This window comes from Galleria mellonella, unplaced genomic scaffold, assembly GCF_026898425.1.
Source record: "Galleria mellonella isolate WM207_F2 unplaced genomic scaffold, CSIRO_AGI_GalMel_v1 utg158, whole genome shotgun sequence".
NCBI lineage: Eukaryota > Metazoa > Arthropoda > Insecta > Lepidoptera > Pyralidae > Galleria > Galleria mellonella.
In genome coordinates this window covers 1,460,753-1,487,112 of record NW_026442003.1, presented here as the reverse complement: position 1 = coordinate 1,487,112, position 26,360 = coordinate 1,460,753, and the positions used below count along the sequence as shown (strand labels likewise).

The 26,360-nt window shown below is 36.2% G+C and overlaps 2 protein-coding genes across 2 annotated transcripts; one reads left to right on the top strand and one right to left on the bottom strand.

Annotated features, from left to right (window-relative positions):
* The first annotated feature begins 124 nt into the window (after positions 1-124).
* LOC113512249 (transmembrane protein 26) lies at positions 125-20,891 on the top strand. The gene is made up of 9 exons (XM_026896037.3): positions 125-569; positions 7,682-7,802; positions 9,046-9,205; positions 10,134-10,311; positions 13,584-13,740; positions 14,622-14,764; positions 17,009-17,116; positions 19,480-19,575; positions 19,857-20,891. The coding sequence occupies exons 1-9, from the start codon at positions 367-369 to the stop codon at positions 19,936-19,938; spliced, it is 1,248 nt and encodes a 415-aa protein (XP_026751838.1). The 5' UTR covers positions 125-366; the 3' UTR covers positions 19,939-20,891.
* Positions 20,892-21,674: 783 nt separating this feature from the next.
* Positions 21,675-25,053, bottom strand: LOC113512248 (juvenile hormone esterase-like). Its single transcript, XM_026896036.3, has 3 exons — positions 24,854-25,053; positions 23,035-24,317; positions 21,675-22,001 (listed from the first exon to the last, which is right to left on the bottom strand). The coding sequence occupies exons 1-3, from the start codon at positions 25,022-25,024 to the stop codon at positions 21,821-21,823; spliced, it is 1,635 nt and encodes a 544-aa protein (XP_026751837.1). The 5' UTR covers positions 25,025-25,053; the 3' UTR covers positions 21,675-21,820.
* Between the last annotated feature and the right edge of the window lie 1,307 nt (positions 25,054-26,360).

Here is a 26,360-nt window from a genome sequence, read left to right as displayed (position 1 = left end):
GTTTGCTTCGTTTGACGAAAGTCGATGTGTTTTTTTTTATAAAAAAAAAAAAACTTTTTTCTTGTGTGTGTATGAATGCAATTAGTGTTTTTTTTATTGTGCTGCAAAAAACTATATAAAATTTAATAAAATGTACCAACATATAAAAGTGTTCCAATAAATTATATTTTATAATTTTATATTGCAAAAAAAAATTAGATAGAACTAACAAGGCAACTTTAGAACGTATTTCAAATTTAAATTAGTAAAAAAGAATTGTGTATTTTTTTTCTTAACAAATGACGAAGCAATCAAAAGGCGGTGATGTCATACAGCCGTAACCCTTCCTGTGTCATAGATAGTTAATTTGTACAGCCCAAAAATAAAATGGCGAACGTTACGAAAGTTTTAGCAACAATTAAAGCTGTTATAACGAGATTAGTGTTCGCCTGCCACGGCATTATAGCGATATGGCAGGTCACAGAATTCAAGAACAGCTTGGAATATTGGTACTTGGCATCACCTATTTTGTTGCTGATTTTCGAGGGGGTCTTTACTTTGACCATAAAAGAGAACCAGGAGTGGAAATGGTGAGCAGTTTAGTGTTAATATTTTTTTTTTAATTAATTGTTAGGCTAAGGAAACGAGGCACAATACAGAGTGAAATCGAAACCGTTAGCTGTATGTAGAAGTAAGAATACCCATACTGTGGTATAGTTGAATAAAATATATTTATTTTAATAATAATAAATATATTTGGAGGAAACAATAAAGAGTATCTATCTATCTAATATAATAAAATTGTAACCAGAGAATGTCTGTACGTAAAAGATATTTAAGAAAAAAAAATTTGTGACGGGTCTTATAAATATCAATAGATGCTAAAAAAATAATTTTTAGACATTTCGACTACCTGCATGTTTATTTCGGCGTCACGTAAAAATTACTGCACCAAATTGGATGCGATTTTCGCAGTTATATCCCGGAAGTGTCTAAATTAAAATTTTGCGTATGTTTCATCTCGATACGCCATCTAGAATAGTCTATTGCATTGGTTTTTCTACTTCTGAAATCCACGAGTACGAAATAGCGGGCGAAAAAACTAGTATTCTATCTCTTGTTAACACTATTCTTTTCCATCCTTCAACTCCCGATTACCTCAAAATGTGCTTTGAGTTTCATGTCGAGCAATATATCCTCTCAGGTCGACCTCCACGCGGTTCCCCCTGGAAACCATCACGTTTAATTCTTGTCGAATTCATCACGGTGGGCCAACTGAGCTGCATTCATTCTCACCTATCATCTTCTACTGGTGCCTCGTCGGTGTATACCGATAGCGCGGGCGGGATTACCAATCCATTTTCACCCATTAAAAAAAAAACTCTATCCTGACGGGACAGCTGACTGCGCCGTGTCACTATGGAGGCCCAAGACTGCTTGTCGTTTCTTGGCCCGTATTCCTTGGGTGATAACGTTCAGTTTCTACAACAGAACATTATATCTTCGAAGATAGATGGATATATATTTATTCGTGTATATATATAATTTTAGTATGTATGTATATCAATAATTACTAGTACCGCATTCGAGTATTCTGCCACTTCCCTATGGTTGACCGGGAGAGAATGCTTCTAGCATTAAGTCCGCCATGTACACATATTTTTACTAATGAATAAATAAATAAATAAAAATACTAAATAATTCGACCACGAGTACATTCTGTATTATCACCATTCTGTAGTATTGGCAGGTGGATTGGCAACCGCTATCGGTATTCACTGGCGGAGCACCAGCGAGGGATGATAGGTGAAGATGAAAGCAGGTCAGTTAGCCCACCGTGACGGATTCCGCTAGAATTAACCACGATGGTTTCCAGGGAGAACCGTGTGGAGGTTGATCTGAGATGGGTGCATTGCCGGCAATGGGCCAGTTAGACCCCATTACTAACAATCCCTTTCCCCACCTGGCAACCGTAATTAGGCCTTGGTGTTTTAAGAAAGATATTGCTGTCCATCCCTCGACCGCCACGACACTCACGGGAAAGGAAGGGGTGGTCAATTCTATGCCGGGACCACACGGCTAAATATTACAACACTATGTGGAAAAATATTTACTTTCATGAAATTGGGAAAAAATTACGTTGGTAATCCAGGATTTTTTAAATGGATGATGATGGAATGGTAACCCCGCCTGCGTTAACGGTATACACTGGCGGGGCACCAGTGACGGATGATAGGTGAGGATGAAAAGGCAGGTCAATTAGCCCATCGTGATGTATACATCTGGGATTCAGCACGATGTTTTCCAGGCGGCCACGTGGAGGTCGACCTGACAGGGTATATTGCTAGCAATACGACTAAAATGTTTGCTTGGGCACCTCTGATCCCATTCGTGTTTCAACTGTGAAGCAGCTGTATTTGCATGGCTGTGTTTCGTTTTAAAGGGTGGGATATGGCAGTGAATTTACAGGGTACAGAGGAATAACACCTGAGTCCTCAGGAATGGCAACGTATGGGTGGTATCGTGGGCGGAACAGTATACTCTGTTATGTCCATGGTACTGCTCATATCTATAGGCGACGGTTACCGCTTTCCATCAAGTGGGCCGTCAGCTTGTTTGCCATTCTAAGTTGTATAAAAAAAAATCGGCATTATTGACAATTCCTTCCCTCTCAAATTTGACAGTTAACATATTATATATTTATTATATTATATAATAGTAAATTTGTATGTTTGTATATGGGCTGAATACATTAGACAAATGTATATATAATATATACTTTTTTTTTATGGATGAAAATGGTATGGTAACCCCGCCCGCGCTAACGGGATACGCTGGCGGAGCACCAGTGAAGGGTGTTAGACGAGAATGAAAACAGGCCAGTTAGCCCATCATGATGAATTCATCAGGAATTAACCATGATAGTTTCCAGGGGGGACCGCGAGGAGGTCGACCTGGTTGGGTACATTGCTAGCAATGGGATTCTCAGTCTCCATTATTAATAATCCCTTTCCCCCATATAATATATACTATTAAGACCTTTTTTAATACTGTTTTCTGCAAATAAATTATCTGATCTGATTCTAAATAGAAAGACACTAATCACGCGAGTTTAGATTATATAGATAAAGTGCCCCATACAAATGCTTCACGGAAACAGGTCAACTCTTACATAGGTACACGTGTGCGTGAATAGGGTTGCCATAATATATATAGTTACTATCCAGTAAATGGGAGAAATTGTATTGTAAGTTAAAACTTGAAAAGACTATACAAAATTCTTATGAATATATTTGAAAAAACGAGGTAAACAGAGCACAATGATTCGTAATGATGTTGATGATTATTGTGATTGATTATTTTTATTTATATCTGAGAAAATTTTTTAAAATATGTTTTCGTCGACTTGTGTCAATTGAAAATGACCGCCATTTTTAATTAATACATGTGTATAAGTTTTGGAATCAATATGTATATATATGTTCGCGTGGGTGTCATAAGAAGCGACTAAAGGCATTTAATGATTAAGAGATAGGTTTTTTTTATACAATTTAGAATGGCAAACAAGCTGACGGCCCACCTGATGGAAAGTGGTAACCGTCGCCTATAGACATGAGCAGTAACATGGACATAACAGAGTATACTGTTTCGCAGCAGGTAGCAGCGTCCCTCTTAAAACATCACCAAAGTTTAACTGCAGCCGCCAATCCGCCTGCCGAAAGTGCAACTATTGGCAAACCCCTCCAAGGGGGAGGCTTATATATAACTTATTAAAAAAATCGACCTGAACTGGAAAATATTTCACGAAATTACTTGCAAATTTGAAAAAAAAAGCACCATTTCTTTTAGTTTTAAAAAAAATACTCGTATGTGTAAAAATTTAACAAGCCAAAGTGACGACTATCTGAAAAAGTTGTTACTCATTTTTTTTTTATACAACTTAAAATGGCAAACAAGCTGACGGCCCACCTGATGGAAAGTGGTAACCGTCGCTTATAGACATGAGCAGTACCATGGACATAACAGAGTATACTGTTTCGCCCATGACATGCGTTGTCATTCCTGAGGACTCAGGTGTTATTCCTCTGTACCCAGTAAATTCACGCCATATCCCACCCTTCAAACCGAAACACAGCTATGCAAACACAACTGCTTCACGGTTGAAACACGAATAGGACAGAGGTACCTGAGCAATCGACTTTTGACAAAGTCCCCCTATTGACTCGATGCTCTATCTATACAATTTAAGAACACATTACATCAATCTTGATCCTTTCCCGCCAAAAATAGACATGTTTATTTTTTAATTTTCACCCAACATCATGCAAGGGAAACGGCTGATCTTGACCTTATGATGTTTTATCGGGTGTTTAAGTGACATTTACCCGCTTTGTGAAGAGCCACCCATCCGCGTCGGGGACACTTCGTGAGATTTAAATAAACGTTTGTAATATTAGCAAATTCCGTTTCCACTTGTAGTTTTTAACCGACTTCAAATAAAGGAGGTTTTTTATTTGGCTTTATGTTTGTTAACTCTACTTTTATAAATCAATTAGGAAACTTTTTGCCCCGTGCCCCGCCCGTGCCCCGCCTTTTTTTATTTACGCTTTATTGAACCATTTGAAGGATAATGCAAACATATATATATCTTATATATAAAATACTCATGTCGCGGTGTTTGTTACCAAACTCCTCCGAAACGGCTTTATATACCTACCCAATATGCACACAAAATTTCATAAAAATCGTTTTATGAAATTTTGTGTGCATATTGGGTAGGTCTGAGAATCGGCCAACACCTATTTTTCATACTCGTAAGTGATAAGGGTGACCCACCCCAAAATATTTTTTTTTTATTTTTTTGACAATTTTTTTTAATTTTTATTTTATTATGATTTAGCATTGAAAAATACATACAACTTTAAATTTTCATCGTTTTACGATCAACCCCTGTATTTTAATTCGCAATAAGTGGTAAAACAACGTTTACGGGGTCAGCTAGTCTTATATATATGTTTCCATCTGTTGCTTTCCTGCTTTTGGGTAGAGTTTTTTTAACGAATGATAATGGTATGGTAACCCCGTCTGCGCTATCGGTATACACCGGCGAGGCACCAGTGAAGGATGATAGGTGAGGATGAAGCAGGTCAGTTAGCCCATCGTGACGAATTCAACAAGATTTGTTCACGATGATTTACAGGGGGAACCACGTGGAGGTCGACCTGATAAGGTATATTGCTAGCAATGGGGCTGTCAAACTCCATTGCTAACAATCCCTTTCCCCCCTAACTTTTGGGTAGATTTATTTATTTCTTTTTTATTTATTTATTATTATTTTTTTGTTTCTTTATTTATTTTACTGCAAGATGTATTAACATTAGACAAACATTTAACAAAATTATGTTACTAACAAATTGGCCCATTGCAGTCTGTAATAATAAAGACTATTATTATTAGATATATTTTTGCCCATAGCTGAAAGCACGGTTCCCGATTCTGGGTTGGGCACAAGACAATTATGGGTGGGCACGGCCCTCTCCAATCTCTATATAGATTTTTTATGCAATTTAGAATAGCAAATAAGCAGACGGCCCGCCTGATAGTTAACAGTAACCGTTGCCTATAAATACGAACAGTACCATGGACATATGTAAGTATACTGTGTCGCTTTTGATATCCTTCATGCGTTGCCATTCCTATGGACTAACGTCTTATGCCTCTATGTCCTGTAATTTTATAGTCATATCCCAACGTTCAAACTGAAACACAGCCAGGGGGAAAGGGATTGTTAGTAATGGAGACTGAGAATCCCATTGCTAGCAATATACCCAACCAGGTCCACCTCCGCGTGGTTCCCCCTGGAAACTATCATGGTTAATTCCTGATGAATTCATCATGATGGGCTAACTGGCCTGTTTTCATTCTTATCTATCACCCTTCACTGGTGCTCCGCCAGCGTATCCCCTTAGCGCAGGCGGGGTTACCATACTATTTTCAACACAGCCATGCAAACACAACTGCTTCGCGGTAGAAACCCGAATGGGACAGAGGTACCCAAGCAATCGACTTTTGTACAAAGTCTCCCTCTGGTAAATATATATAGAGTGATTTCATATAAATACTTCCCCAAAAACAGGTCAACTTGTATCCATGTGTGCGTAAATCGGGTTACCAGTATATAAAGTTAATAATACGGCCACTTTCTACCATCGCACGGCTCGCCATCGACAGGGAGTTCACCCTTCATACCTTGCAGCCTAAATGGTCGCGTACAACACGGTTTCAGAGATGTCTCCTCCCACGAACACTCAGGTTACAGAATGAGCTCCCTGCCGAGGGTTTCTCAAGAGACTACAGTATGGGCTTCTTCAAATGGGGGGTAAAGAGGTTTCTTCAGGGTCGGCAACGTGCGCGTAATGCCTCTGGTATTGCAGGCGTTCATAGACTACGGTAACCGCTTACCATCAGGTGGGCCGTATGCTTGTTTACCATCTCAGTGGTATAATAATAAAAAAAAATACGAAGTACGTGAGAGAAATTTATATTGTAATTTTAAATTGAACAATAAAAAAGCCACAAAGTTTTTACGCATGTATTTAAAAGGAGATAAACAGTGCATCAGCGTCACCATGTTAGTTAAATGTCTACTGCTCAACATAAGCCAACATTTACCAGAGGGAGACTTTGTACAAAAGTCGATTGCTCGGGTACCTCTGTCCCATTCGGGTTTCTACCGCGAAGCAGCTGTGTTTGCATGGCTGTGTTTCGATTTGAAGGGTGGGATATGGCATGAATTTACTGGGTACGGAGGAATAACATCTGAGTCCTCAAGAATGGCAACGCATGGGGGGTATCATGGGCGATACAGTATACTCTGTTATGTCCACGGTACTGCTCATGTCTATAGGCGACGGTTACCACTTTCCATTTTATTATTTATGAATAAATAAAATAAAATAAACTCACAACTTTTTGTAGTGAAAGAATTGCGTTGTAACACTTGTCACTATTTTTACGTTTTACGTTTTCGATGGAACAGGATATTTTGTATTGATTCACGCGGTCAAAGCCGCGGGGAATAGCTAGTTGTCACATAAATTTGTTTGATTGACACAACATTAGCCCGAATTTGCGATGTTAATGTCTGCATCCGGTGTCGAGCCGGCTCCCCCCCTCCCGCCCCTCCCCCTCCGTACATTATGATGCTGACGGTACGTGTCATATGGACATAGATTCCTAATTGGTAACATAATTACCTAACTGAGATTATATAGATAGTGTCTCCATACAAATGTTTCATGAAAAGCGGGTCAAATTTTTCCTTACAATTTTGCGTGATAAATAGTTATAGAGTGGGAGGAAAGGGTATGGTAATTATCGGTGAAAATGGTATGGTAACCCCGCCTGCGCTAACGGGATACGATGGCGGAGTACTAGTGAAGGGTGATAGATGAGAATGAAAACAGGCCAGTTAACCCATCATGATGAATTCATCAGGAATTAACCATGATAGTTTCCAGGGAGAACCGCGAGGAGGTGGACCTGGTTGGGTAAAGGCTAGCAATAGGATTCTCAGTCTCCATTACTAACAATCCCTTTCCCCCCTAGTATACTCTGTTATGTCCATGGTACTGCACAAGGCTATAGGCTACTATGTACTAATAAATAAATTGCAAGTTTCATAATATTTGTTTGCCCCCAGGTTCTGTCCATCGGTGTTCATCTACCTAGGATTAGTTGTGCCAGCCATCTGGCTGCTAGAGCTTCACAAAGTTGACATCCGTTTGGCAAACAAGAATAGTCTTCAAAATACGTCTTTAGAGGTGAGTTAGCATGTATATTTCGTGCCTCCAGTCAAACTGTTTATAATTACTCCTCTCCATCCAAAGGTTACCTGGTAGAGATCGCTTTTAGCGATAAAATCGCCCATTGTTTTCTTACTGTAATATTTTCTTGTAATAGTTTGTGTTTGTAATAAGTTTCCATCTGGTGGGCCCTCAGCTTGTTTGCCATTCTAAGTTGTATAAAAAAAAAAACAAAATATACTTTATTTCTTGTAAAAAAAGTAAGCAACCCTATCTCAGGATCATGAATGAGATCATGGACAGATCGTAGTGTTACAGATCTTTCTGTCTGAAGAAGTCTGAGCAGTAAGTGCTTTATATTATTCCCAAATTCGTGTATAATATAGTATATATCATATATGTGTAAGTATATTTGTTATTCATATATATTTATTCGTTTATATATGTAATTTTAGTATGTAATTATATCAATAATTACTAGTACCGCATTCGTGTATTCTGACACTTCCCTATGGTTGACTGGGAGAGAATGCTTCTAGCATTAAGCCCGCCATGTACACATATATGTACTAATGAATAAATAAATAAAAATAAAGAAAAGCCCGTTTTTCAATAATAATAATAATGTCTCTATATGTATTAGTGCTAACAATGGGAACTGTCTTCCCCATTGTATATAAGAGATGGGAGTTAACACAATTTACTGTGGTAATTTACCTAATTGAATTATTCGCGGCGTAATACCTCTGGTATTGCAGGCGTTCATAGGCTACGGTAACCACTTACCATCAGGTGGGCCGTATGCTTGTTTGCCACCTCAGTGGTATAAAAAAAATTTACGACCCCGCACCCAAATACGCCTACGGCAACAATCTTTTCTCTCCCCTGTACGTACTGTTTTTTTATGAGTGATAATGGAGTGGTAAACCCCGCCTGTGCTATCGGTATACCCTAGAGGATCACCAGTGAAGGATGATAGGTGATGATGAAAGCAGGTCAGTTAGCACATCGTGACGAATTCCACTAGAATAACCACGATGGTTTCTAAGGAGAACAGCGTGGAACAGAATAGAATAGAGGGCATATTGGAGATCGACCTGATAGGGTGTATTGCTGGCAATGGGAAAGTTAGACTCCATTACTAACAATCCCTTGTAAATACAATTTTCTTTATATCACTGAGGTGGCAAACAAGCATACGGCCCACCTGATGGTAAGTGATCACCTGATGGTAAGGTTATATTCCTTGAGTTCTTTTCAGATTGAAATCGTAATACCTGGGGCGACGAAGATCCCCACAGACATGTGGGTGACTCTCATCGAGCAATTCCTCATGCTGACCCTCATCGTTGGAAGGTGGCTACTGCCGAAGGGAGATCTCACCAGAGACCAGTTGAGCCAACTCTTGCTCGTCTACATTGGTAAGTGTCCATGACTCCCAAGTGCCTTAAATTGACCAAATTTGACTAAGATGGGTCACGTATGAACAGTTTCAACAAATTTGTTTAAACTTTGTCCAGTTTAGTTACTTATATGAAGTTAAGCCAAATTTTGTTTAATTTGGTGAAGTGTGGCCAAGTTTGGTCTAATTTGGCCAAATTTAGACAAGTTTATTTAGTTTGGTTCAAATTTGGACCTTGCGAGGAGCGTATATAAAGCTATTTTAAACAACGAGAGATCACAGTAAGAAGTTACGACTACTGAAATTATTATAACTTCCTATACTACTCCCTTCCCATACTACTCCTTTGCCATACTACTCCCTTCCCATACTACTCCTTTGCCATACTACTCCCTTCCCATACTACTCCTTTCCCATACTACTCCCTTCCCATACTACTCCTTTCCCACTACTCCCTTCCCATATTACTCTCTTCCCATACTACTCCCTTCCCATACTACTACTTTCCCATATTACTCCCTTCCCATACTACTCCCTTCCCATACTACTTCCTTCCCATACTACTTCCCAATGTTTGTTAATATTTTTAGAGCATCTGCTATATATATTGAACAATAAGATTAACTTTGTTTGTTTAATAAAAAACACCGATGTAAATAATTATTTTGATTTAAAAACTAAAAAAAAACTACTGATTCGATTTTCATAATTTTTCTATTTATAGGACAATCTGAAAGAATATACAACCAATATAATATTGGTAGTATATTCTTTCAGATAAAAAAAAAAATTCCCAAATGGGCTTATATATAACAGAGTTATGAGGTGACAAATATAAAAAAAAAATACAATCGAATTGAGAATCATCCATTTTTTGTGAATCAATTGAAAATCGTGATTGATATTCGTTCGCATTGCGACCTCTTTATGAATTACTTTACAAACAGGTACAGCAGCGGACATCATCGAATTCTTCGACTCGTTCAAGGACGAGAAGGTCGCCACCGAGAAGGTGCTGGTACTCCTCACGCTGGCCATCTGGTCGTGGTCCCTCGTGCAGTTCACGGTGGTGCTCACCGCCACCAAATCGAGAAAGTCCAGGGGTGCGGCAAATAGGTCTGAAATGTATGTAAAATTGTTCAGTACACCGCACGCGGGCATAGCACGCTGTTGCACTGATATGTCGCTGTTTTATGGGTGTAGTGCGTTATATGTGGTGTATTAGTGGGTGACATGTTGTATATTAGCGAGAAATGTATTGTACATTGATGAAAGATGTATTGTACATCAGTGAAACACATTTTGTACTTCACTGATGAGAAATATATTGTATATTAGTGAGAAATATGTTATACGTTAGTGAGAGAGATGCTGTACATTAGTGAGTGTGTGGTGTAAATTAATGAGAAATATGTTGTGCATTAGTGATAAATATGTTGTGTATTAGTGAAAGATATGTTGTATATTAGCGAGAGATATATGGTACATTGATGAGAGATGTATTGTACACTAGTGAAATACATTTTGTAAACTTGTGAGAAATATGTTGTGTATTAGTGAAAGATATGCTGTACATTAATGAGAGTGTATTGTTTTGTGAGAAATATGTTGTGCAGTAATGTGAGATATGTTGTGTATTAGTAAAAGATTAGTTGTACATTAGTGTGATGTCAGATTATTGTTAATATAAAGTATATAGACGTATTATGACAGTACGAAGGCAGGATGTGATGTTATGTATTAGGTATTTTGTTGTTTCAGTCTGCTATTTGAGTTTAGTGCTCCTTTTCTATAACTTAACGAGTGAGAAATTATGATGTACATATGATGAGAAGTGGTCTGTTAGTGAGAGATTTTTAATAGTGAGAAATTTATGGAAATATTTCATAAGTAAAATATGTATTGTAAATTAGTCAAAGAGATGAAATAATATCTCTAACTTAACCTAACATTAGGATGCGATATTATGTGGAGCGTTAGTGGGAGAATTGTGATTACAAATTTAGGAAGAAACCTATCAAGACACTCGTACAAATATTAAAGTATGAATGGTTTTATAATACTATTGTGAATCTCTAAAGGGAGATATCTAGAAAAATAAATTAAATCTGAACATGAACTTTAAGTTCAGAACGTTACAGTAGATAATAGCTTGCACGCTCCTTGTTAGATTGACAGCATGTTAAGCAGCATTAGCTCACTTTTATATCATTTTATGGATTGAATCTATTAGCAAAAAAGTCGGTACACGTTTCGCGTAGTTAAGAAATAAAACCCAACAGCGGAGTCAATTCTGAGGCATTATTTCTTTTATCTTTGAGTGATTTTCAGCAAGTGCAATCTTTCTTCAACTTTATTTATTTATTTAATACTTTACTGTACAGAATGATAGTACATAATAATATGTCAGAGGTAAGTAAATGTACAAAGGCGAGCTTAACTCTAAAAGAGTTCTCTTCCAGCAACACCCAAAGTGGAAAGGAGCGTAAATGTCAGCGGGTAGAGCGGTGAACCATTTCAATTGTGCCTTCAACTTCGTGTTCCCAGAAAACTCGATGTGTCTAAAATGTAGAGGGAAGAATTTTATTAAACACTTTCTGGGGATATCCAATTTCTTCGAAGACTCGATATCAAAAATGTTCACCAAAATTAGACAGAAATTGCGCTTTTTTTTTTTATACCACTGAGGTGACAAACAAGCATACGCCCACCTGATGGTAAGCGGTTACCGTAGCCTATGAACGCCTGCAATACCAGAGGTATTACGCGCGCGTTGCTGACCCTGAAGAAACCTCTTTACCCCCCTTTTGAAGAACCCCATGCTGTAGTCTTATTTTGATTGCGGTAATAACTATTGGAAGTCATACTGCATTGAAATTACGGTTTACAATACAGTCTCATCACTTTGGGGGGATATTGATTGTTAGTAATGAAGAGTGAGAATCCCATTGCTAGCAATATACCCAACCAGGTCGACCTCCTCGCAGTTCTCCCTGGAAACTATCACGGTTAATTCCTGATGAATTCATCATGATGGGCTAACTGGCCTGTTTTCATTCTCATCTATCACCCTTCACTGGTGCTCCGCCAGCGTATCCCGTTAGCGCAGGCGGGGTTACCATAAGATTTTCACCCATAAAAAAATACAGTTTCATCATCATCATATCAGCCGTTAACTATCCACTTTTGAACGGGATGGGCTGGCGGAGTACCAGTGAAGGGTGATAGATGAGAATGAAAACAGGCCAGTTAGTTTATTATGAACTCATCAGGAATTAACCGTGATAATTTCCAGGGTGAACCGCGAAGAGGTCGACCTGGTTGTGTATATTGCTAGCAATGGTCTCCCAATATATTGCTAGCAATGGATTTTCAGTACCCATTACTAATAATCCCTTTCCCCCACACAAGGGATTAGAGAAAACGCACTTGTTGAGAATCATCTTTCTGTCTTTTAATTTTTTTTTATTTTTATATTTGGTCGGTCCAAATCATTCTAAGGGTTACTGTAAATTTTAATATAATAGCGTTATAACTCGAGAATTTAATACAAAGGATATTTAATTCTCGATTATTTACCCCATAATAGTTTTGTTGTACTCTCTCTCTCTCTATTCATTTAATAGTCTCCTCTTGTCGGTGCAATTTATTATATATAACATTATCTTCTAGCCAGCTCTATCCCAGGTCATATCTTTGACCTAGTGCTTCTTTTATCTGTCCCATATAGTTTGTTGAACTATAATTAAAATAATCATTTTAAAAATAAATTTAGGGCATGGCGTCCATGGTTTAGTGAAACAATAGCAGTGTTATAAATAGCTGTAGAATGGCACATATTATTTGTTAATGTATATGTATGTAATTATTTATATTTTATGTAAGATAGAGGTATGTCATTAGTTGTACAACATTCACCCTCGAATGTTCTATCGACTGCTTTCAGCTTCTCAAAGGTCGACTGTAAGAGTTTCCTATGTGTATGCCCACTGCATGTTAGATAAATTTTATATCTGTATAATATAGATTAACTCTAACACTACAAATAACAACAACAAAACGTTGACAACCACTACAAAAAAAAAACGGCCGCAGAACATCAACAAACACAATAAAATCATGATACCAATTAAAACAACAACGACAAAACCACAATTACAAAACGATTACAACAACATCAACAAAAGCAACAATCATGTGAAGTAATAAAACAACAACAACAATAAAACGACAACAACAAAGCGATGAAACCCAACAATCATGATAACAATTAAAACAACAACAAAACGATGACTACAAAACAACAACAACAAAATCATCAAAACCAACAACAACAAAACATCAAAATGTAAATACTATTACAAGAAAATTGTCGTAATCAGCGTCTCCGTCCGCAGGAACAGCCGAGCTTGCTGCTGTTCCATTGAAGTGTGCGCCATCATAATGAATATCGCGTTGCAGGACGCGCCGTTCCTTGCGTTTCGATTGCTTATCATATGTCATTACAAGATCGTTAACTACATGAACATATTCTTCACATGTAAAAACACATTGGTAAGTCTGTTTTTATTATGCGTACTCTGGAGAGGCAAGTTGTATTAAATGCCACTTAGACCAATATATATATGTATGGGTACCTCAGTCCAATTCGTGTTTCAACCGTGAAGCAGTTGTGTTTGCATGGCTGTGTTTCGGTTTGAAGGGTGGGATATGGCGTGAATTTACTGGGTACAGAGGAATAACACCTGAGTTCTCGGGAATGGCAACGCATGGAGGGTATTATGGGCGAAACAGTATACTCTGTTATGTCCATAGTACTGCTTATGTCTATAGGCGACGGTTACCACTTTCCATCAGGTGGGCCGTCAGTTTGCTTGCCATTCTAAGTAGTATAAAAAAATCTATGTATTGAGTCCTTCTGTACATTGCTGACCACCCATTGCGATATCGCCCATACCAGTCGGATATCTATATTCAATACAAGCGGGCTCTTCTTTTCGATATTGTATATTGTGTAACCGATAGTTAATATATCTGTTATTGAGCTAATATTGTATCTACAATAAATATATATTCATTGCTATATATTGCCTACGTCTATAGACATGGGGGAGGCTTATGTCCAGCGGTGGACGGATAATGGCTGAAAATGAAAATTGAACCTAAATTGCTTACCTCTATAAGCTACAGTAATGACATCTGTCATTCAATATGTCTTTCCTATCGGGATAAGCAGAACCAAAATAATATATATATATATATATATATATATATATATATATATATATATATATATATATATATATATATATATAGAGAGAGACGCTGCTATTCATCATTCGACCATTAAATTGCCTCTTGCGACACCTAGAGGAAAGGAAGGGGTGGCCCATTCTATGGCGAGACCAGTTTCATAACGTTCATTGTATTTTCAGGTGATATTGTTACAAATATATAGACTATACGTGCTGCATCTGGAGACAGTGGACGAGGGCAACGGAGGCTCAGTGTACAGGAAGAGTCGCAGGCATAAATCTAGCGATAGGAAAGAGAAGAACAAGAAACACCACGACAAGAAGTAAGAAACAAATATACCGTTTCCTCTTTTTTTACAACACAGGGGCCAAACCAGCATGCAGCCCACCTGGTGGTAAGTGACTACCGCCGCCCATGATCACCCACAACACCAACGGCGTTTCAGGTGTGCTGCCGGCCTTTTAAAAAGGGATATGCTCTTTTTTTGAAGGTTATTATGTCGTTTTATTGTACGCACACTGCCCGCTGGTAATTAATGCTCCTCTCCACTCAAGGTTTGCTGGTAGAGAACTCTTACAGAGTCAAGCTCGCCTGTTGTACATCTTTGTTTTATATACATTATATGTATGTAGGTTTTTGTGTACAATAAAATATTAACAAATAAATTGAATACAAATTATAAAAGGGATAATTAAAGATTTCGTTCCATAGAAAAAACTAACTTCAATTGTGACAACGCCCACGTGACACCGCTAGTGTTGCAGGCATCCATAGGCTACAGTGATCGTTTACCATCAGACGGGCTGTATGCTTGTTTGCCACCTTCGTGATACAAAAAACTACTGAACAGATTTTGATAAAATCTCTACGAGATCAATCTGTAAGTATATCCTTTCAGATAAGAAAAAAAAAATTGCCAAATTAGTTTATAAATGTCGGAGTAATGATGGTAACAAATATAAAAAAAAATTAACCGATTTGAAAACCTCTTTTTCTTTGAAATTAATTTCAAAAAGAATCAATCGATATAATTTTTTTTTACATTCGGAAAGCTATTATAACAACCAGTAACATAGGATAAGTATTATTTTAAAAATCCTATCTACCCACGCGAAGCCGGGCCGGATCACTTGTATTGAATATAATAGACATACTTACAGGGTATTGTATAAAAACAAAACAAGCCATTTTTATATTATTATAATAACAGAGTCCAAAAAAACAAGGGACCTGTAAGGTTAATTTTGCACAAGGTCGGTATCAAGGTCACCGGAACAACCTTTTTAGGGTAGTAACAATGCACCTCACTTGAAAAGGGTCAAACAATCGTAACCAAGCTTGTGGGAATAGATTGAGGAACGAGGTTTGTATGGATCAGAGATATACACTTTATTTCGCTTATTCCAAATGATACAATTAAAATATTTGTATGTAAAATGTATGATTGTACATCGATATTTATTATGTGAAACATTCATTCCAAATAGAAATAATCTTTTAACTCTAATCATCCATATAATATAATCATCCACACAGCTAAGGTTTCATGTAGTTTACATGAAAGATTAGCTGTGTGGACGTTTTGTAACATGGTCGCTTAGCTGAGTGGACTTTATGTAATATGAAGGTTTCGTTGTGGGAATATTTTGTAACATGTTCTCTTAGCGGACCTTATGTATATATATATGTATTCGTGTTTCTACCGTGAAGCAGTTGTGTTTCGGTCTGAAGGGTGGGATATGGCGTGAATTTACAGGGTACAGAGGAATAACATCTGAGTCCTTAGGAATGGCAACGCAGGGGGGGTATCATGGGCGAAACAGTATACTCTGTTAAGTCCATGGTACTGCTCATGTCTGTGGACGACGGTTACCACTTTCCATCAGGTGGGCCGTCAGCTTGTTTGTCATTCTAAGTTGTATAAAAAAATCAGGGAGTGCTGACAACAACACTCGTGTTTGGAAGCGAATCGTAAGTATAGCAGAAGTATGAAAATAAAATGAATGCTAAAAAGACAAGAGCTCTGAGACGTATGTGTGGTATTACATTAAAAGATAGAGTATGAAACAGTGTGATTAGAGAGAAATGTGGATTTAAAGACGATGTAGTGACAAAAATTAAAAAAAGAATTTTGCGTTGGTTTGGTCACATGGAGAGGATGTGTGAAAGAAGAATTACGCAATTTATTGAGAAATGAATGAAACTAATGAATCTAAAAATCATTATTTTGTGTTCTAAAAAGTTGCATTCATAATGCCGCCTTATAATAGTTTTTCTTACATATCTTCCATGTACAGACAGCGACCTGTTACTTTCTTATATGTATTGATCGTTATTGAAGCAGTTAACATTTTTGTCACTTCTCTTTTTTCTTTTCATTTAAGAGTTCCCTCTTGTCGGTGCAACTAATTCATGCATCTTCTTCCAGCCAGCTCTATTCCAGGCCATATCCTTGACCTATCTATACGACATGACACCTAGTGTTTCTTTTATCTGTCCCATGTAGTTATTCCTCGGTTTTGTTGCTTAAATTCTTCAAAATTATTATAAAGTTTAATCCTTTCAGGAAACATCATAAGTCGAAGAAACACAAAAATCATGAAATTGCCGAAACGTCAATAGCAATGATCAGTGATCCTAGACGCCATGACAAGGGCGACGGTGGCCGAATCAGGTACGTACGAATGAACGCGCGCACGCACACACACACTCCACACCACACATACACACACAATATGTGTGTGTGTTTGTGTGTGTGTGTGTGTGTGTATTTATACGATTAAATATAATGTAATTAATTATGTATAAATTTACGTTTGTCTTGTTCTTTTTGTTTGTAAATTGTCACAATATTGTACGCCGCTCTACCCGCTGACATTGATGCTTCTCTCCACTTTGGGTGTTGCTGGAGGAGAACTCTATTAAGCTCGCCTTTGTACATTTGATTACCTCTGTCATATTTTTATGTATAACTAGTGTGTACAATAAAGTATTAAATTAAATTAAATGAATGAATGATAACTCTTTATTGCTCCCTTCAAGAATAATACAGATTATAAAGATCAACAAAATTGATACTTATATATAAGAGATATAAGTATTAATTTCGTATAGAAAAGGTGTTTTTAGACTATTTCAGGCAATTTTTTAAAATTTTCTCTCCGTAAGAACCATCCTCGTACTTCGAGGAATATTCTAAAAAAATAATAAGTGAAATCGGTTCGGTTGTTCTCGAGATTTGCGCTTAGCAACACATTTTTATATTCAGCAATACATTTTTATATCATAGATATATATATTGTAAATAACTAACTGTACTATCTAAAAGTTAGTAAAAGTTTTGTTAGAACTTTTTTTTATTTCCTATAAAATTTACTAAATGGCGTTTAATACATTTCGCCATTTCGTCGTGGATATGACGAAGAGCAGTTTTGTGTGGAGAATCAGATATAGTTATAGATAGGTAAGGGATAGGGGTCGCTCCTCACCTTGACACGACTCCAAATCACCTACACTAGGGCTGGCCGATGCTCTGTCGATACAACAATTATTGGAAGAGCCCCATGAAAATAAAAAAAAAATATTATCTATATGATATTTTATATATATTATCTTCCATCTATTATATTTATATAATATAGAATCTAAACTTTGCATAATGGTGGAAATTTCCATAAAAACATTGAATGCCCAAAAATTATATAAAAGACCAAGTACACTTTAAGTTGATCGTGTATGGGTACCTTTTTAATGTCCATTATAAAAAAAAAAAAACATAGGTGTCAAATTTATTTTTTTAATCATTTTTCCTTTAATTTTGAACATGATTTATTTCACCAATAAAAAAAAAATCATGCAAAGAAGGGTTAAAATCTATCTATCTACTCTAAAAAAAAACTAGCTTTTAAACATAATTTGCGCATCTATTTGTTAGAAAAATCACTTTCCCTTTAAACTTAATCTTGCTGGTTACTCTGTTTGAGTCATAAATTACTATTTGCTCTTCTACTACAGTTAATTGTTTTATATAGTAATATTTTATGTATTTATTTATTTAATATATTATGTGTATGTTTATATTAGTCTAATTATATGTTTATATTATATAAATATATCAAGTATTGCTTTATATTTCCTCTATTCAACAATGCACCGCCTACTTATTTCTCTGTTCGCCCAATAGTCGACTGGTAGAGAATATCAGTGTTAAGTCCGCCAAATGTACAGATGTATAGGTGATAATGAAATAGTAAGCCCATCCGCGCTATCGGTATATACCGGCGAGGCACCAGTGACGGATGATAGATGAGGATGAAACAGGTCAGTTAGCTCATCGTGACGAATTCAACGAGAGTTGTCCACGATGGTTTCCAGGGGGAACCACGTGGAGGTTGACCTGATAGGGTATATTGCTAGCAATGGGGCTGTCAAACTCCATTGCTAACAATCCCTTCCCCCCTCCGTTTAAATGGTGGGATATGACAGTAAATTTACAGGGCACAGACGAATAACACCTGAGTCCTCAGGAATGGCGACGCGTGGGGGGTATCATGGGCGAAACAGTATACTCTGTTATGTCGGCGACGGTTACCACTTTCCGTGAGGTGGGCCGTCAGCTTGTTTACCATTCTAAGTTCCATAAAAAAGTAACACTAATATAAACACACACATAATGTCGATAGGTAATTTATCGACACATTCCCGCCACGCGCCGAAGGGCGCGGCTCGCAAATGACTCCGCGCACAAATCGCTGGATGACCCGTGTCTGTCTATGTATCTATATGTATACACATTGTCTGTTTGTATTGTCCGACTTCAAATAGCGATGTTCTAGAAGTTTCCACTAGTATTAACGGCAAGTTTTGTACGTATCAGTTGTTTGTTTGTACTGTTCGGACTACAGTTTATTGTTTGCGATGTAATACTTTCTGGTCCATGGATTATTTCTTTAACCAGGATATATAGAAAACAAAGAGTAAAACCAACCCCAAATCCATACCTGAAAAGATCTTAAGTACAATTAAAATATATTCCAGGGCAATAATCCTGACGAATTCTGATGAGATCAGAGAGCTGGAACTGTCTACGCTTTTCAAGGATCAAGTGTCGACAGAGAACGAGAAGAAAAAGGGGTGAGACGTTTATAATAATTTAAAAGTATGTGTGACAATCTTGGCTGTTTAGCAGTTTTGAGTGTTCCTTTTTCTTTTGTTGATCAAAGGTTCAATTCCTGGTGTAAAATAAACATCTATTTGTACTGATCTGGGCGTTTTCTGTGTATAATATTATAGTATTTAAAAAAAAAAAAGTATTTTAGGTATTTTTGTCAGTTTTGCATACATAGTATAAAAACTGCTTGTTTTGACTTTAGATGGCGTCGTGTAATGTTCAGCGGTGTTTATTATTATTTCAGGACCAAAAAGAAACAAAAGTCGGAATCATCAGAGGAGTCGTTGAATAACGTTCATCATACGACCGACGATTCGGGTATTTGACATCATCGTGTTCGCCGGGACAGCCCCAAACGCAGTCCCAAACATAAAGACAAGTATGAAAGCAAGAGGAAAGATAAGAAGAGCAAGAGGAAAAAGGACAGCACCGAGAGTGATAGTGATAGCTCGAGTTGAACATGGCATTTTGTAAGATGGTTCTTTGTCTAAAAAAATATGGGTTTATAACGGTGCGTAATAGGAGTCAAGTATGGCAGTATAACAGTGCAGATTGGTTCCTTTGTCTGAAAAAAAAAAGTGTTTCCGTAATGGCGAATTGGCGGGTAAGCATGCAAAAATGGAAATTTTGGATTTCGAATGAAGTTTATGTTCACAAATTGCACAAAATAATGATTGTTACGTTATTTATTATTTATTAATAAGGAAGTATATATTTATATAGAAACAACAAATATGTATTATATATAATTATGAAACAAATAAAATTATATATAATTTAAAATTGACACCCATTTAAAAGTATTTTACGCGCCATACGAATGGCCCGTTTACACTTTGATTAGTAGTACAGACAGTGCTTCGTGCTTAGAGTCACAAAAGTGTTTAGTATTTACGATACCTTTTTTTTCTACAGTCTTAGCTGCGATAAGTAATATGGGTTAACAAAACTTTAACCTTTATTAATTTGATTGACATTCTTCTAGAATTTAGACATTGGTATTCATACGTGTCTAAAGTAAGGGACGAATCCTTATTACAAGCTCTAAAGGTACGGAAATGATTATTAGAAAAAGAACAAAGTTAAGACCTCTTTCAATAAAGATCAATAAAGGTGTTGATTCACGGATTTCACTACGCTAAATATTTTACTAGTCAAAGTGTTCATCATATTACTGTTCAAGTAGGTCATGAGCTAATTGTTTGGTAAGTGGATTTTGGATTAAAAAAGAAACTATTTTTGTGATTGTAAAAACGGATATATATTTTACTATTTAGTACTTATTCGTATATGTTTTAATACAATATGTATCTATGAAAAATATCACTACTCATTATCAAGCAATTAATTAAATCATATAATTTTTGAATTCCTATAGGATAAAGAACTAGTAAAAGCGTTTTTAAAATACAAAAATATGTATTACAACGATTTAACAATATAGCTCTCGATAATTTTTAGTTTAAAAGCAAAATAACGTGTTTAATGAATTGTAATATTTAAGCACAGAGCAATAAATAGTTATATATTATATATAATATTATTAGAAAAACTATATATATCGTAAATAGAGAAATATTATATATTTTTATCAGTGCCTTCTTGGAATTGTGCCTTTTGTTAATGAATTAATAAAAATTATAAATTAAATTATCTATTATAAATATGGATGGTAATTTTTATAATATATATATATATATATATATATATATATTTATTGTTAATTTTAAGAGCATTTATGAGAAATATATAAAATTAAGGCACGCACAATTATTTATTAATCAATAATGTTTCCTAATACTAAAATAAATACATAATCAATATTTTAATATGTTCAGTAGATTTATATTAAAATTTGAAAACTGACAGTGTAGTTTTTTTTTTTTATTTTATCTAACCTTATATTTACTTTTCAGCACCGAATTAAAAGTCTCAAATTTTATATTACGGTATATTTGTATATGTAGAATTTTTACTGTACTGCACGAGAACTTTCCTAAAAACTTGACCAATCTAAACCTGACATTTCTTAATATGATGGTACCAATTTTAAAGTCATATCAACGTTTCTAAGTATTTATTTAAATAAAATGTATTTGATGTTAGTTTTTAACAATATGTGTAGAATAATATATTAGGAGATAAATATATAAGTCAAAATAATCTTACGAATAAAATAAGTTACAATAAATTAGTAATTACATTTGACTAAGATGAAATGTCAACATTCCCGCCAAAATCAATTTCAGCGCCATATTCGAGGTACAGAGAGCGCCAAAAGTACGCTCTGTCTGGTGTTAAGGGTGCGACGTACTGAGGTTCCAAACTTATGGCCAGATGGTGTGGACACGGAAGCCATTCGCCATTACCCCGTTCAGGGGTTGGAGTACTGAAAAGGTATAAAAACAAATACAGATTTATATTATATGTTTATAATAGGAAATCACTTAAAATGGGAATAACACCTGAGTCCTCAGAAATGGCAACGCATGGGGGGTATAATGGGCGAAACAGTATACTCTGTTTTGTCCATGGTACTGCTCATGTCTATAGGCGACGGTTACTACTTTCCATCAGGTGAGCCGTCAGCTTGTTTGACATTCTAAGTTGTATAAAAAAAATTGTTATATACCTGGTCGTTTTGTTGCCTATAGACATGTGAAAACTACGCTTATACTACGTCATCCATGTGTTGCCAGTCCTAAAAACTATGATGCTATCTGACCGAGGTATCTCTTGAATTTTCTCTCAAAACGCTTGTTGTTTTTCGATTTCTTTAACTAGATAAAACCTCAACAAAAAGTTAAAAAGTCTCTACTACAATAAAGGGTCTTATAAATAGAATGTTGCATGATTTCTTTACATTTTGTAATAATCTCGTAGCAACCCTAGTGGTTGTAGGCATATTGTGGCTTTTGCCCGCTATTTTGTACATGTCTATATCAGAAGTTCGAAAAGCAATGAAGTAGTTCACTTCTAAATGGTTTATCAATATAAAATATACACAGTTATAAAGATCGCATGCAATTTGGTGCAGTAGTTTTTTTGTTATCTCGGTATAAATATACTGACAGACAAACAGATATAATTTCTACAAATAATTGTTTTGGGCTACTTTTTTTAAAGACCCCTCATTTAATTTTTCTTAATTATCTCCCATGGCGCAGTGAATGACGACCCCCCACTAGATAGAGTGACGACCTGAAATGCATTGCAGGAAGTCAGTGGATGCAGGTGGCTCAGGACCGTTCTTGATGGTAGTCTATGGGGGAGGCTTATGTCCAGCAGTGGACGGATAATGGCTGACATGTTGATGATGATGTTGATCTCCCATGTACATGGGAGTCATCGAGTTACAATTTTATTAGTAAGATGCGTTGCGCTAAAAAATTTTACTGATTCATTTAAAAAAAAAAACTTACCCATATTTCGCAAAATTAGTCCACATCATCGTCATGAAAGTAACCATTCTGGCGTCATTCTCGTCCATAGGCAACGGCAGCCTCTCCAATTCGAACACGTAGAACAATTCGTCTTGATTTGTTGTCACCAACAAACTGCTATTTGTTAACATTCTACCAATGTTTCTACTACCAGTGTAGTTGAATATAAATTCGAACAATGGCAACCCAGAATTATTTGCGTACATTTCAGTGAGTAAGGACATTGGGCCCACATAATTAAAGTCTGTGTTAAAATTAATAATACCTCCAATTATAGTTTCTTCCGAACTTGTATCTGAGAAGTAAGTTTCCTGCAGCGTCGTTCTAAATTCTTCTATATCCTCACTTGGAACTGCAAAACTTCTCTGATCCAAAACAGAATAATCCTCGTGCTTTAATCTATCTATCTGACTTGTTATCGTATTGTAATCTAAAGTGCTTGTTAAACCTTCCACTGTATTTAGACCAAAGATAGCTGGTACAGGATTGAATTTCTTGTTAGCTAGAATATTGTATGGCGTATCAGTCAGGAATGCTTCTTCTTCATCGAAAATGTTTTCTACTGTTGGCGCAAAAACGTTTTTCGCGTGCATCTGCTTCGATATAGCTTCTTCTACGACGTTTATTGCAGTTTCTGAGTAGATTTTCAAAAGTTTATCAGGATCAAGAGTTTTCACGCCCAAAGATTTCGCCACTTGACTGGCTGTTTTCAAAGGGTTGGGGTCGAAGGATTTGGGACTAAACAACGCGCCGCTTTCCGAAATGATTCTGTGGAATAAACCTTTCGTGGAGTCAGATAGAGTGAGATAAACTGCTGCTGTACCACCGCTGCCTTGTCCTAAAACTGTTACATTATCAGGATCCCCATTAAATCCTCTTATGTTCTCCTTAATCCACCTTAGAGCTGCTCTTATATCCTTCAACCCGGCATTACCAGGTGCATCTACTGTACCCAGATTTAAGAAACCATACGCGTTTAGTCTATAGTTGACGGTGACCAAGACTACGCCATGGCTGACTAAATACTGAGGTCCATAAAAGCTTGGTGAACCAGATCCAACGCCGAAATCTCCTCCATGGAGGAAAACGATTACAGGTAATGTGAAGTTGACGGTGCTGCTTGGAGTGTAGATGTTGAGGACCAAACAGTCTTCGTTGTCGCTGGGCGCCGCAAGAGGATCATGGCAAGGAAATTGGGGGCACAGCACTGCTCGATTGTCAGCTTTATAAATTTCGTCGAATGTTGGGGGTTCTTCTGGAGCCTGAGAAAATGTATGGTATTTTTTTATACAAATGAGCTTACGCCTTAACTAATGGAAAATGGCAACAGTTGCCCATATAAGTTTTTTTAATGGGTGTTAATGAAATGATCTCGTCATCTGTGCTAACGGTATTATGCTGGCGGGGGACCAATGAGGGATGATAGATCCATAATGCAATGAAAATGGGATTGTAGTCCCCCCGACGCTATCGATATATATCGATAATAGCCCATGTTATTTGTTGATAATGTAGCTTTTAGTAGATGGGAGAGTTTGAAAACAAATTGAGTTTAGTAGTTTATCGAATACAAACAAACACACAAACAACAAAACACACATACAAAGTAAAATGTAATGAAATATTTCCTTTTTATCATGTTAGTGCAGATTATAACGAGTAGTGATATCACAAAATAAATAAATAATATATTACTATAGCAAAATAAATATGATGATTTGTATTGTTCATCTGTACGTTATGGGCCCAGCATAGTAATGATACGTTAGATATTTAATAGTGCAAAGTATTAACTTACCCGGAATTTCACTGGTATCCCATATCTGATCCCCAAATACTCATAGTATAGTTCGTTAACCGCCAAACTGCCCTCAACTCTCCCTTGCTTAGTGGCCACTATCTTTGTTTTGTCAAGCGTGTAAACAGCGCCTAAAATGGCGGCAAAAATTAAAGCTGTATAAACGTACATTCCTTTGCTTCCAAACTTAAAACTATGCTTTTGTTTTTTATTCCTTGATGTTTTATATGAAAACAATTGGGATCGGATTGCCAATTTAATATGAACTTTATCCGTTCGGAAATAAAGTCTGTTCTAATATGTTATGTTGCATTACGTGATCGCTGAATAAGATTTATATCAATTATTCATTAATCAAGCAACTTACGTGTTTATACATTGTGATGATAAGGATGAAAATGCAACAGTTGCATAATAAATAACGATTATCGTGATTTGCAAACATTTTCAATCGATTTATTGAATAATAATGCACTTGATTAGATTAGAAGTGAGTAATTCATATTTATTATGTAATTTTTTTTATCGTTTTTTTTAAATTCATTATTTACGTGTAAGACTCTATACTAATACTTGTTGTAGTTAAATAAAAGTAATTAAAAATGTATTTTACGAAAAAAAAAAAAACAGAAATAAGCGATTTCAATTTTGGCAATTGTTGTTATTTTGATACCAATCTGTAAGTATATCCTTTTAGTTTTTTTTTTATGGGTGAAAATGGTATGGTAACCCCGCCTGCGCTAACGGGATACGCTGGCGGAGCACCAGTGAAGGGTAATAGGTGAGAATGAAAACAGGCCAGTTAGCCCATCATGATGAATTCATCAGGAATTAACCATGATAGTTTCCAGGGAGAATCGCGAGGAGGTCGACCTGGTTGGGTATATTCCTAGCAATGGGATTCTCAGTGTCCATTACTAACAATCCCTTTCCCCCCATATCCTTACAATTAAAAAATAATTTTTCAAATCGGTTTACAACTGACGGAGTTATAAGTTGACATACATCTATTTATATGTATTTACTTATATATATATTTTTTTTTATTTATTTATATCTATCGGTCTTTTCAATTGTAAAGACATTTTATTTATTTATTTTTTACTATAACATTTAAGTCGATCGGTACACATGTATGACTGTAACTACTAATGAACTGTCAGTTTTCTCATATTGGGTTCGCTGGAAGAGATCTCTATTGGAGATAAGCTCGCCTCTGTGCACTATTATGTTTGTTTTTACATTGCAATAACCTTTTGTGTACAATAAAGAATAAATAAAAAATAAAAAACGTACCACCGAATTGTGAAGCTTCTTTTTTTAAAGTCAATTTATAATCTTTCAACCAATTCTAAATATGTAGTACTGCATTTGGTAAATATAATTTCATCATTTGTATATAGGAAAGAGAAGAATTCATGCGCCACTTTAACTTAAATAAATTGAATGTTGGTCTTATTCAAACTATGTTAGCTGAACTTAAACCAGAAATTTTTGAACATCTGTG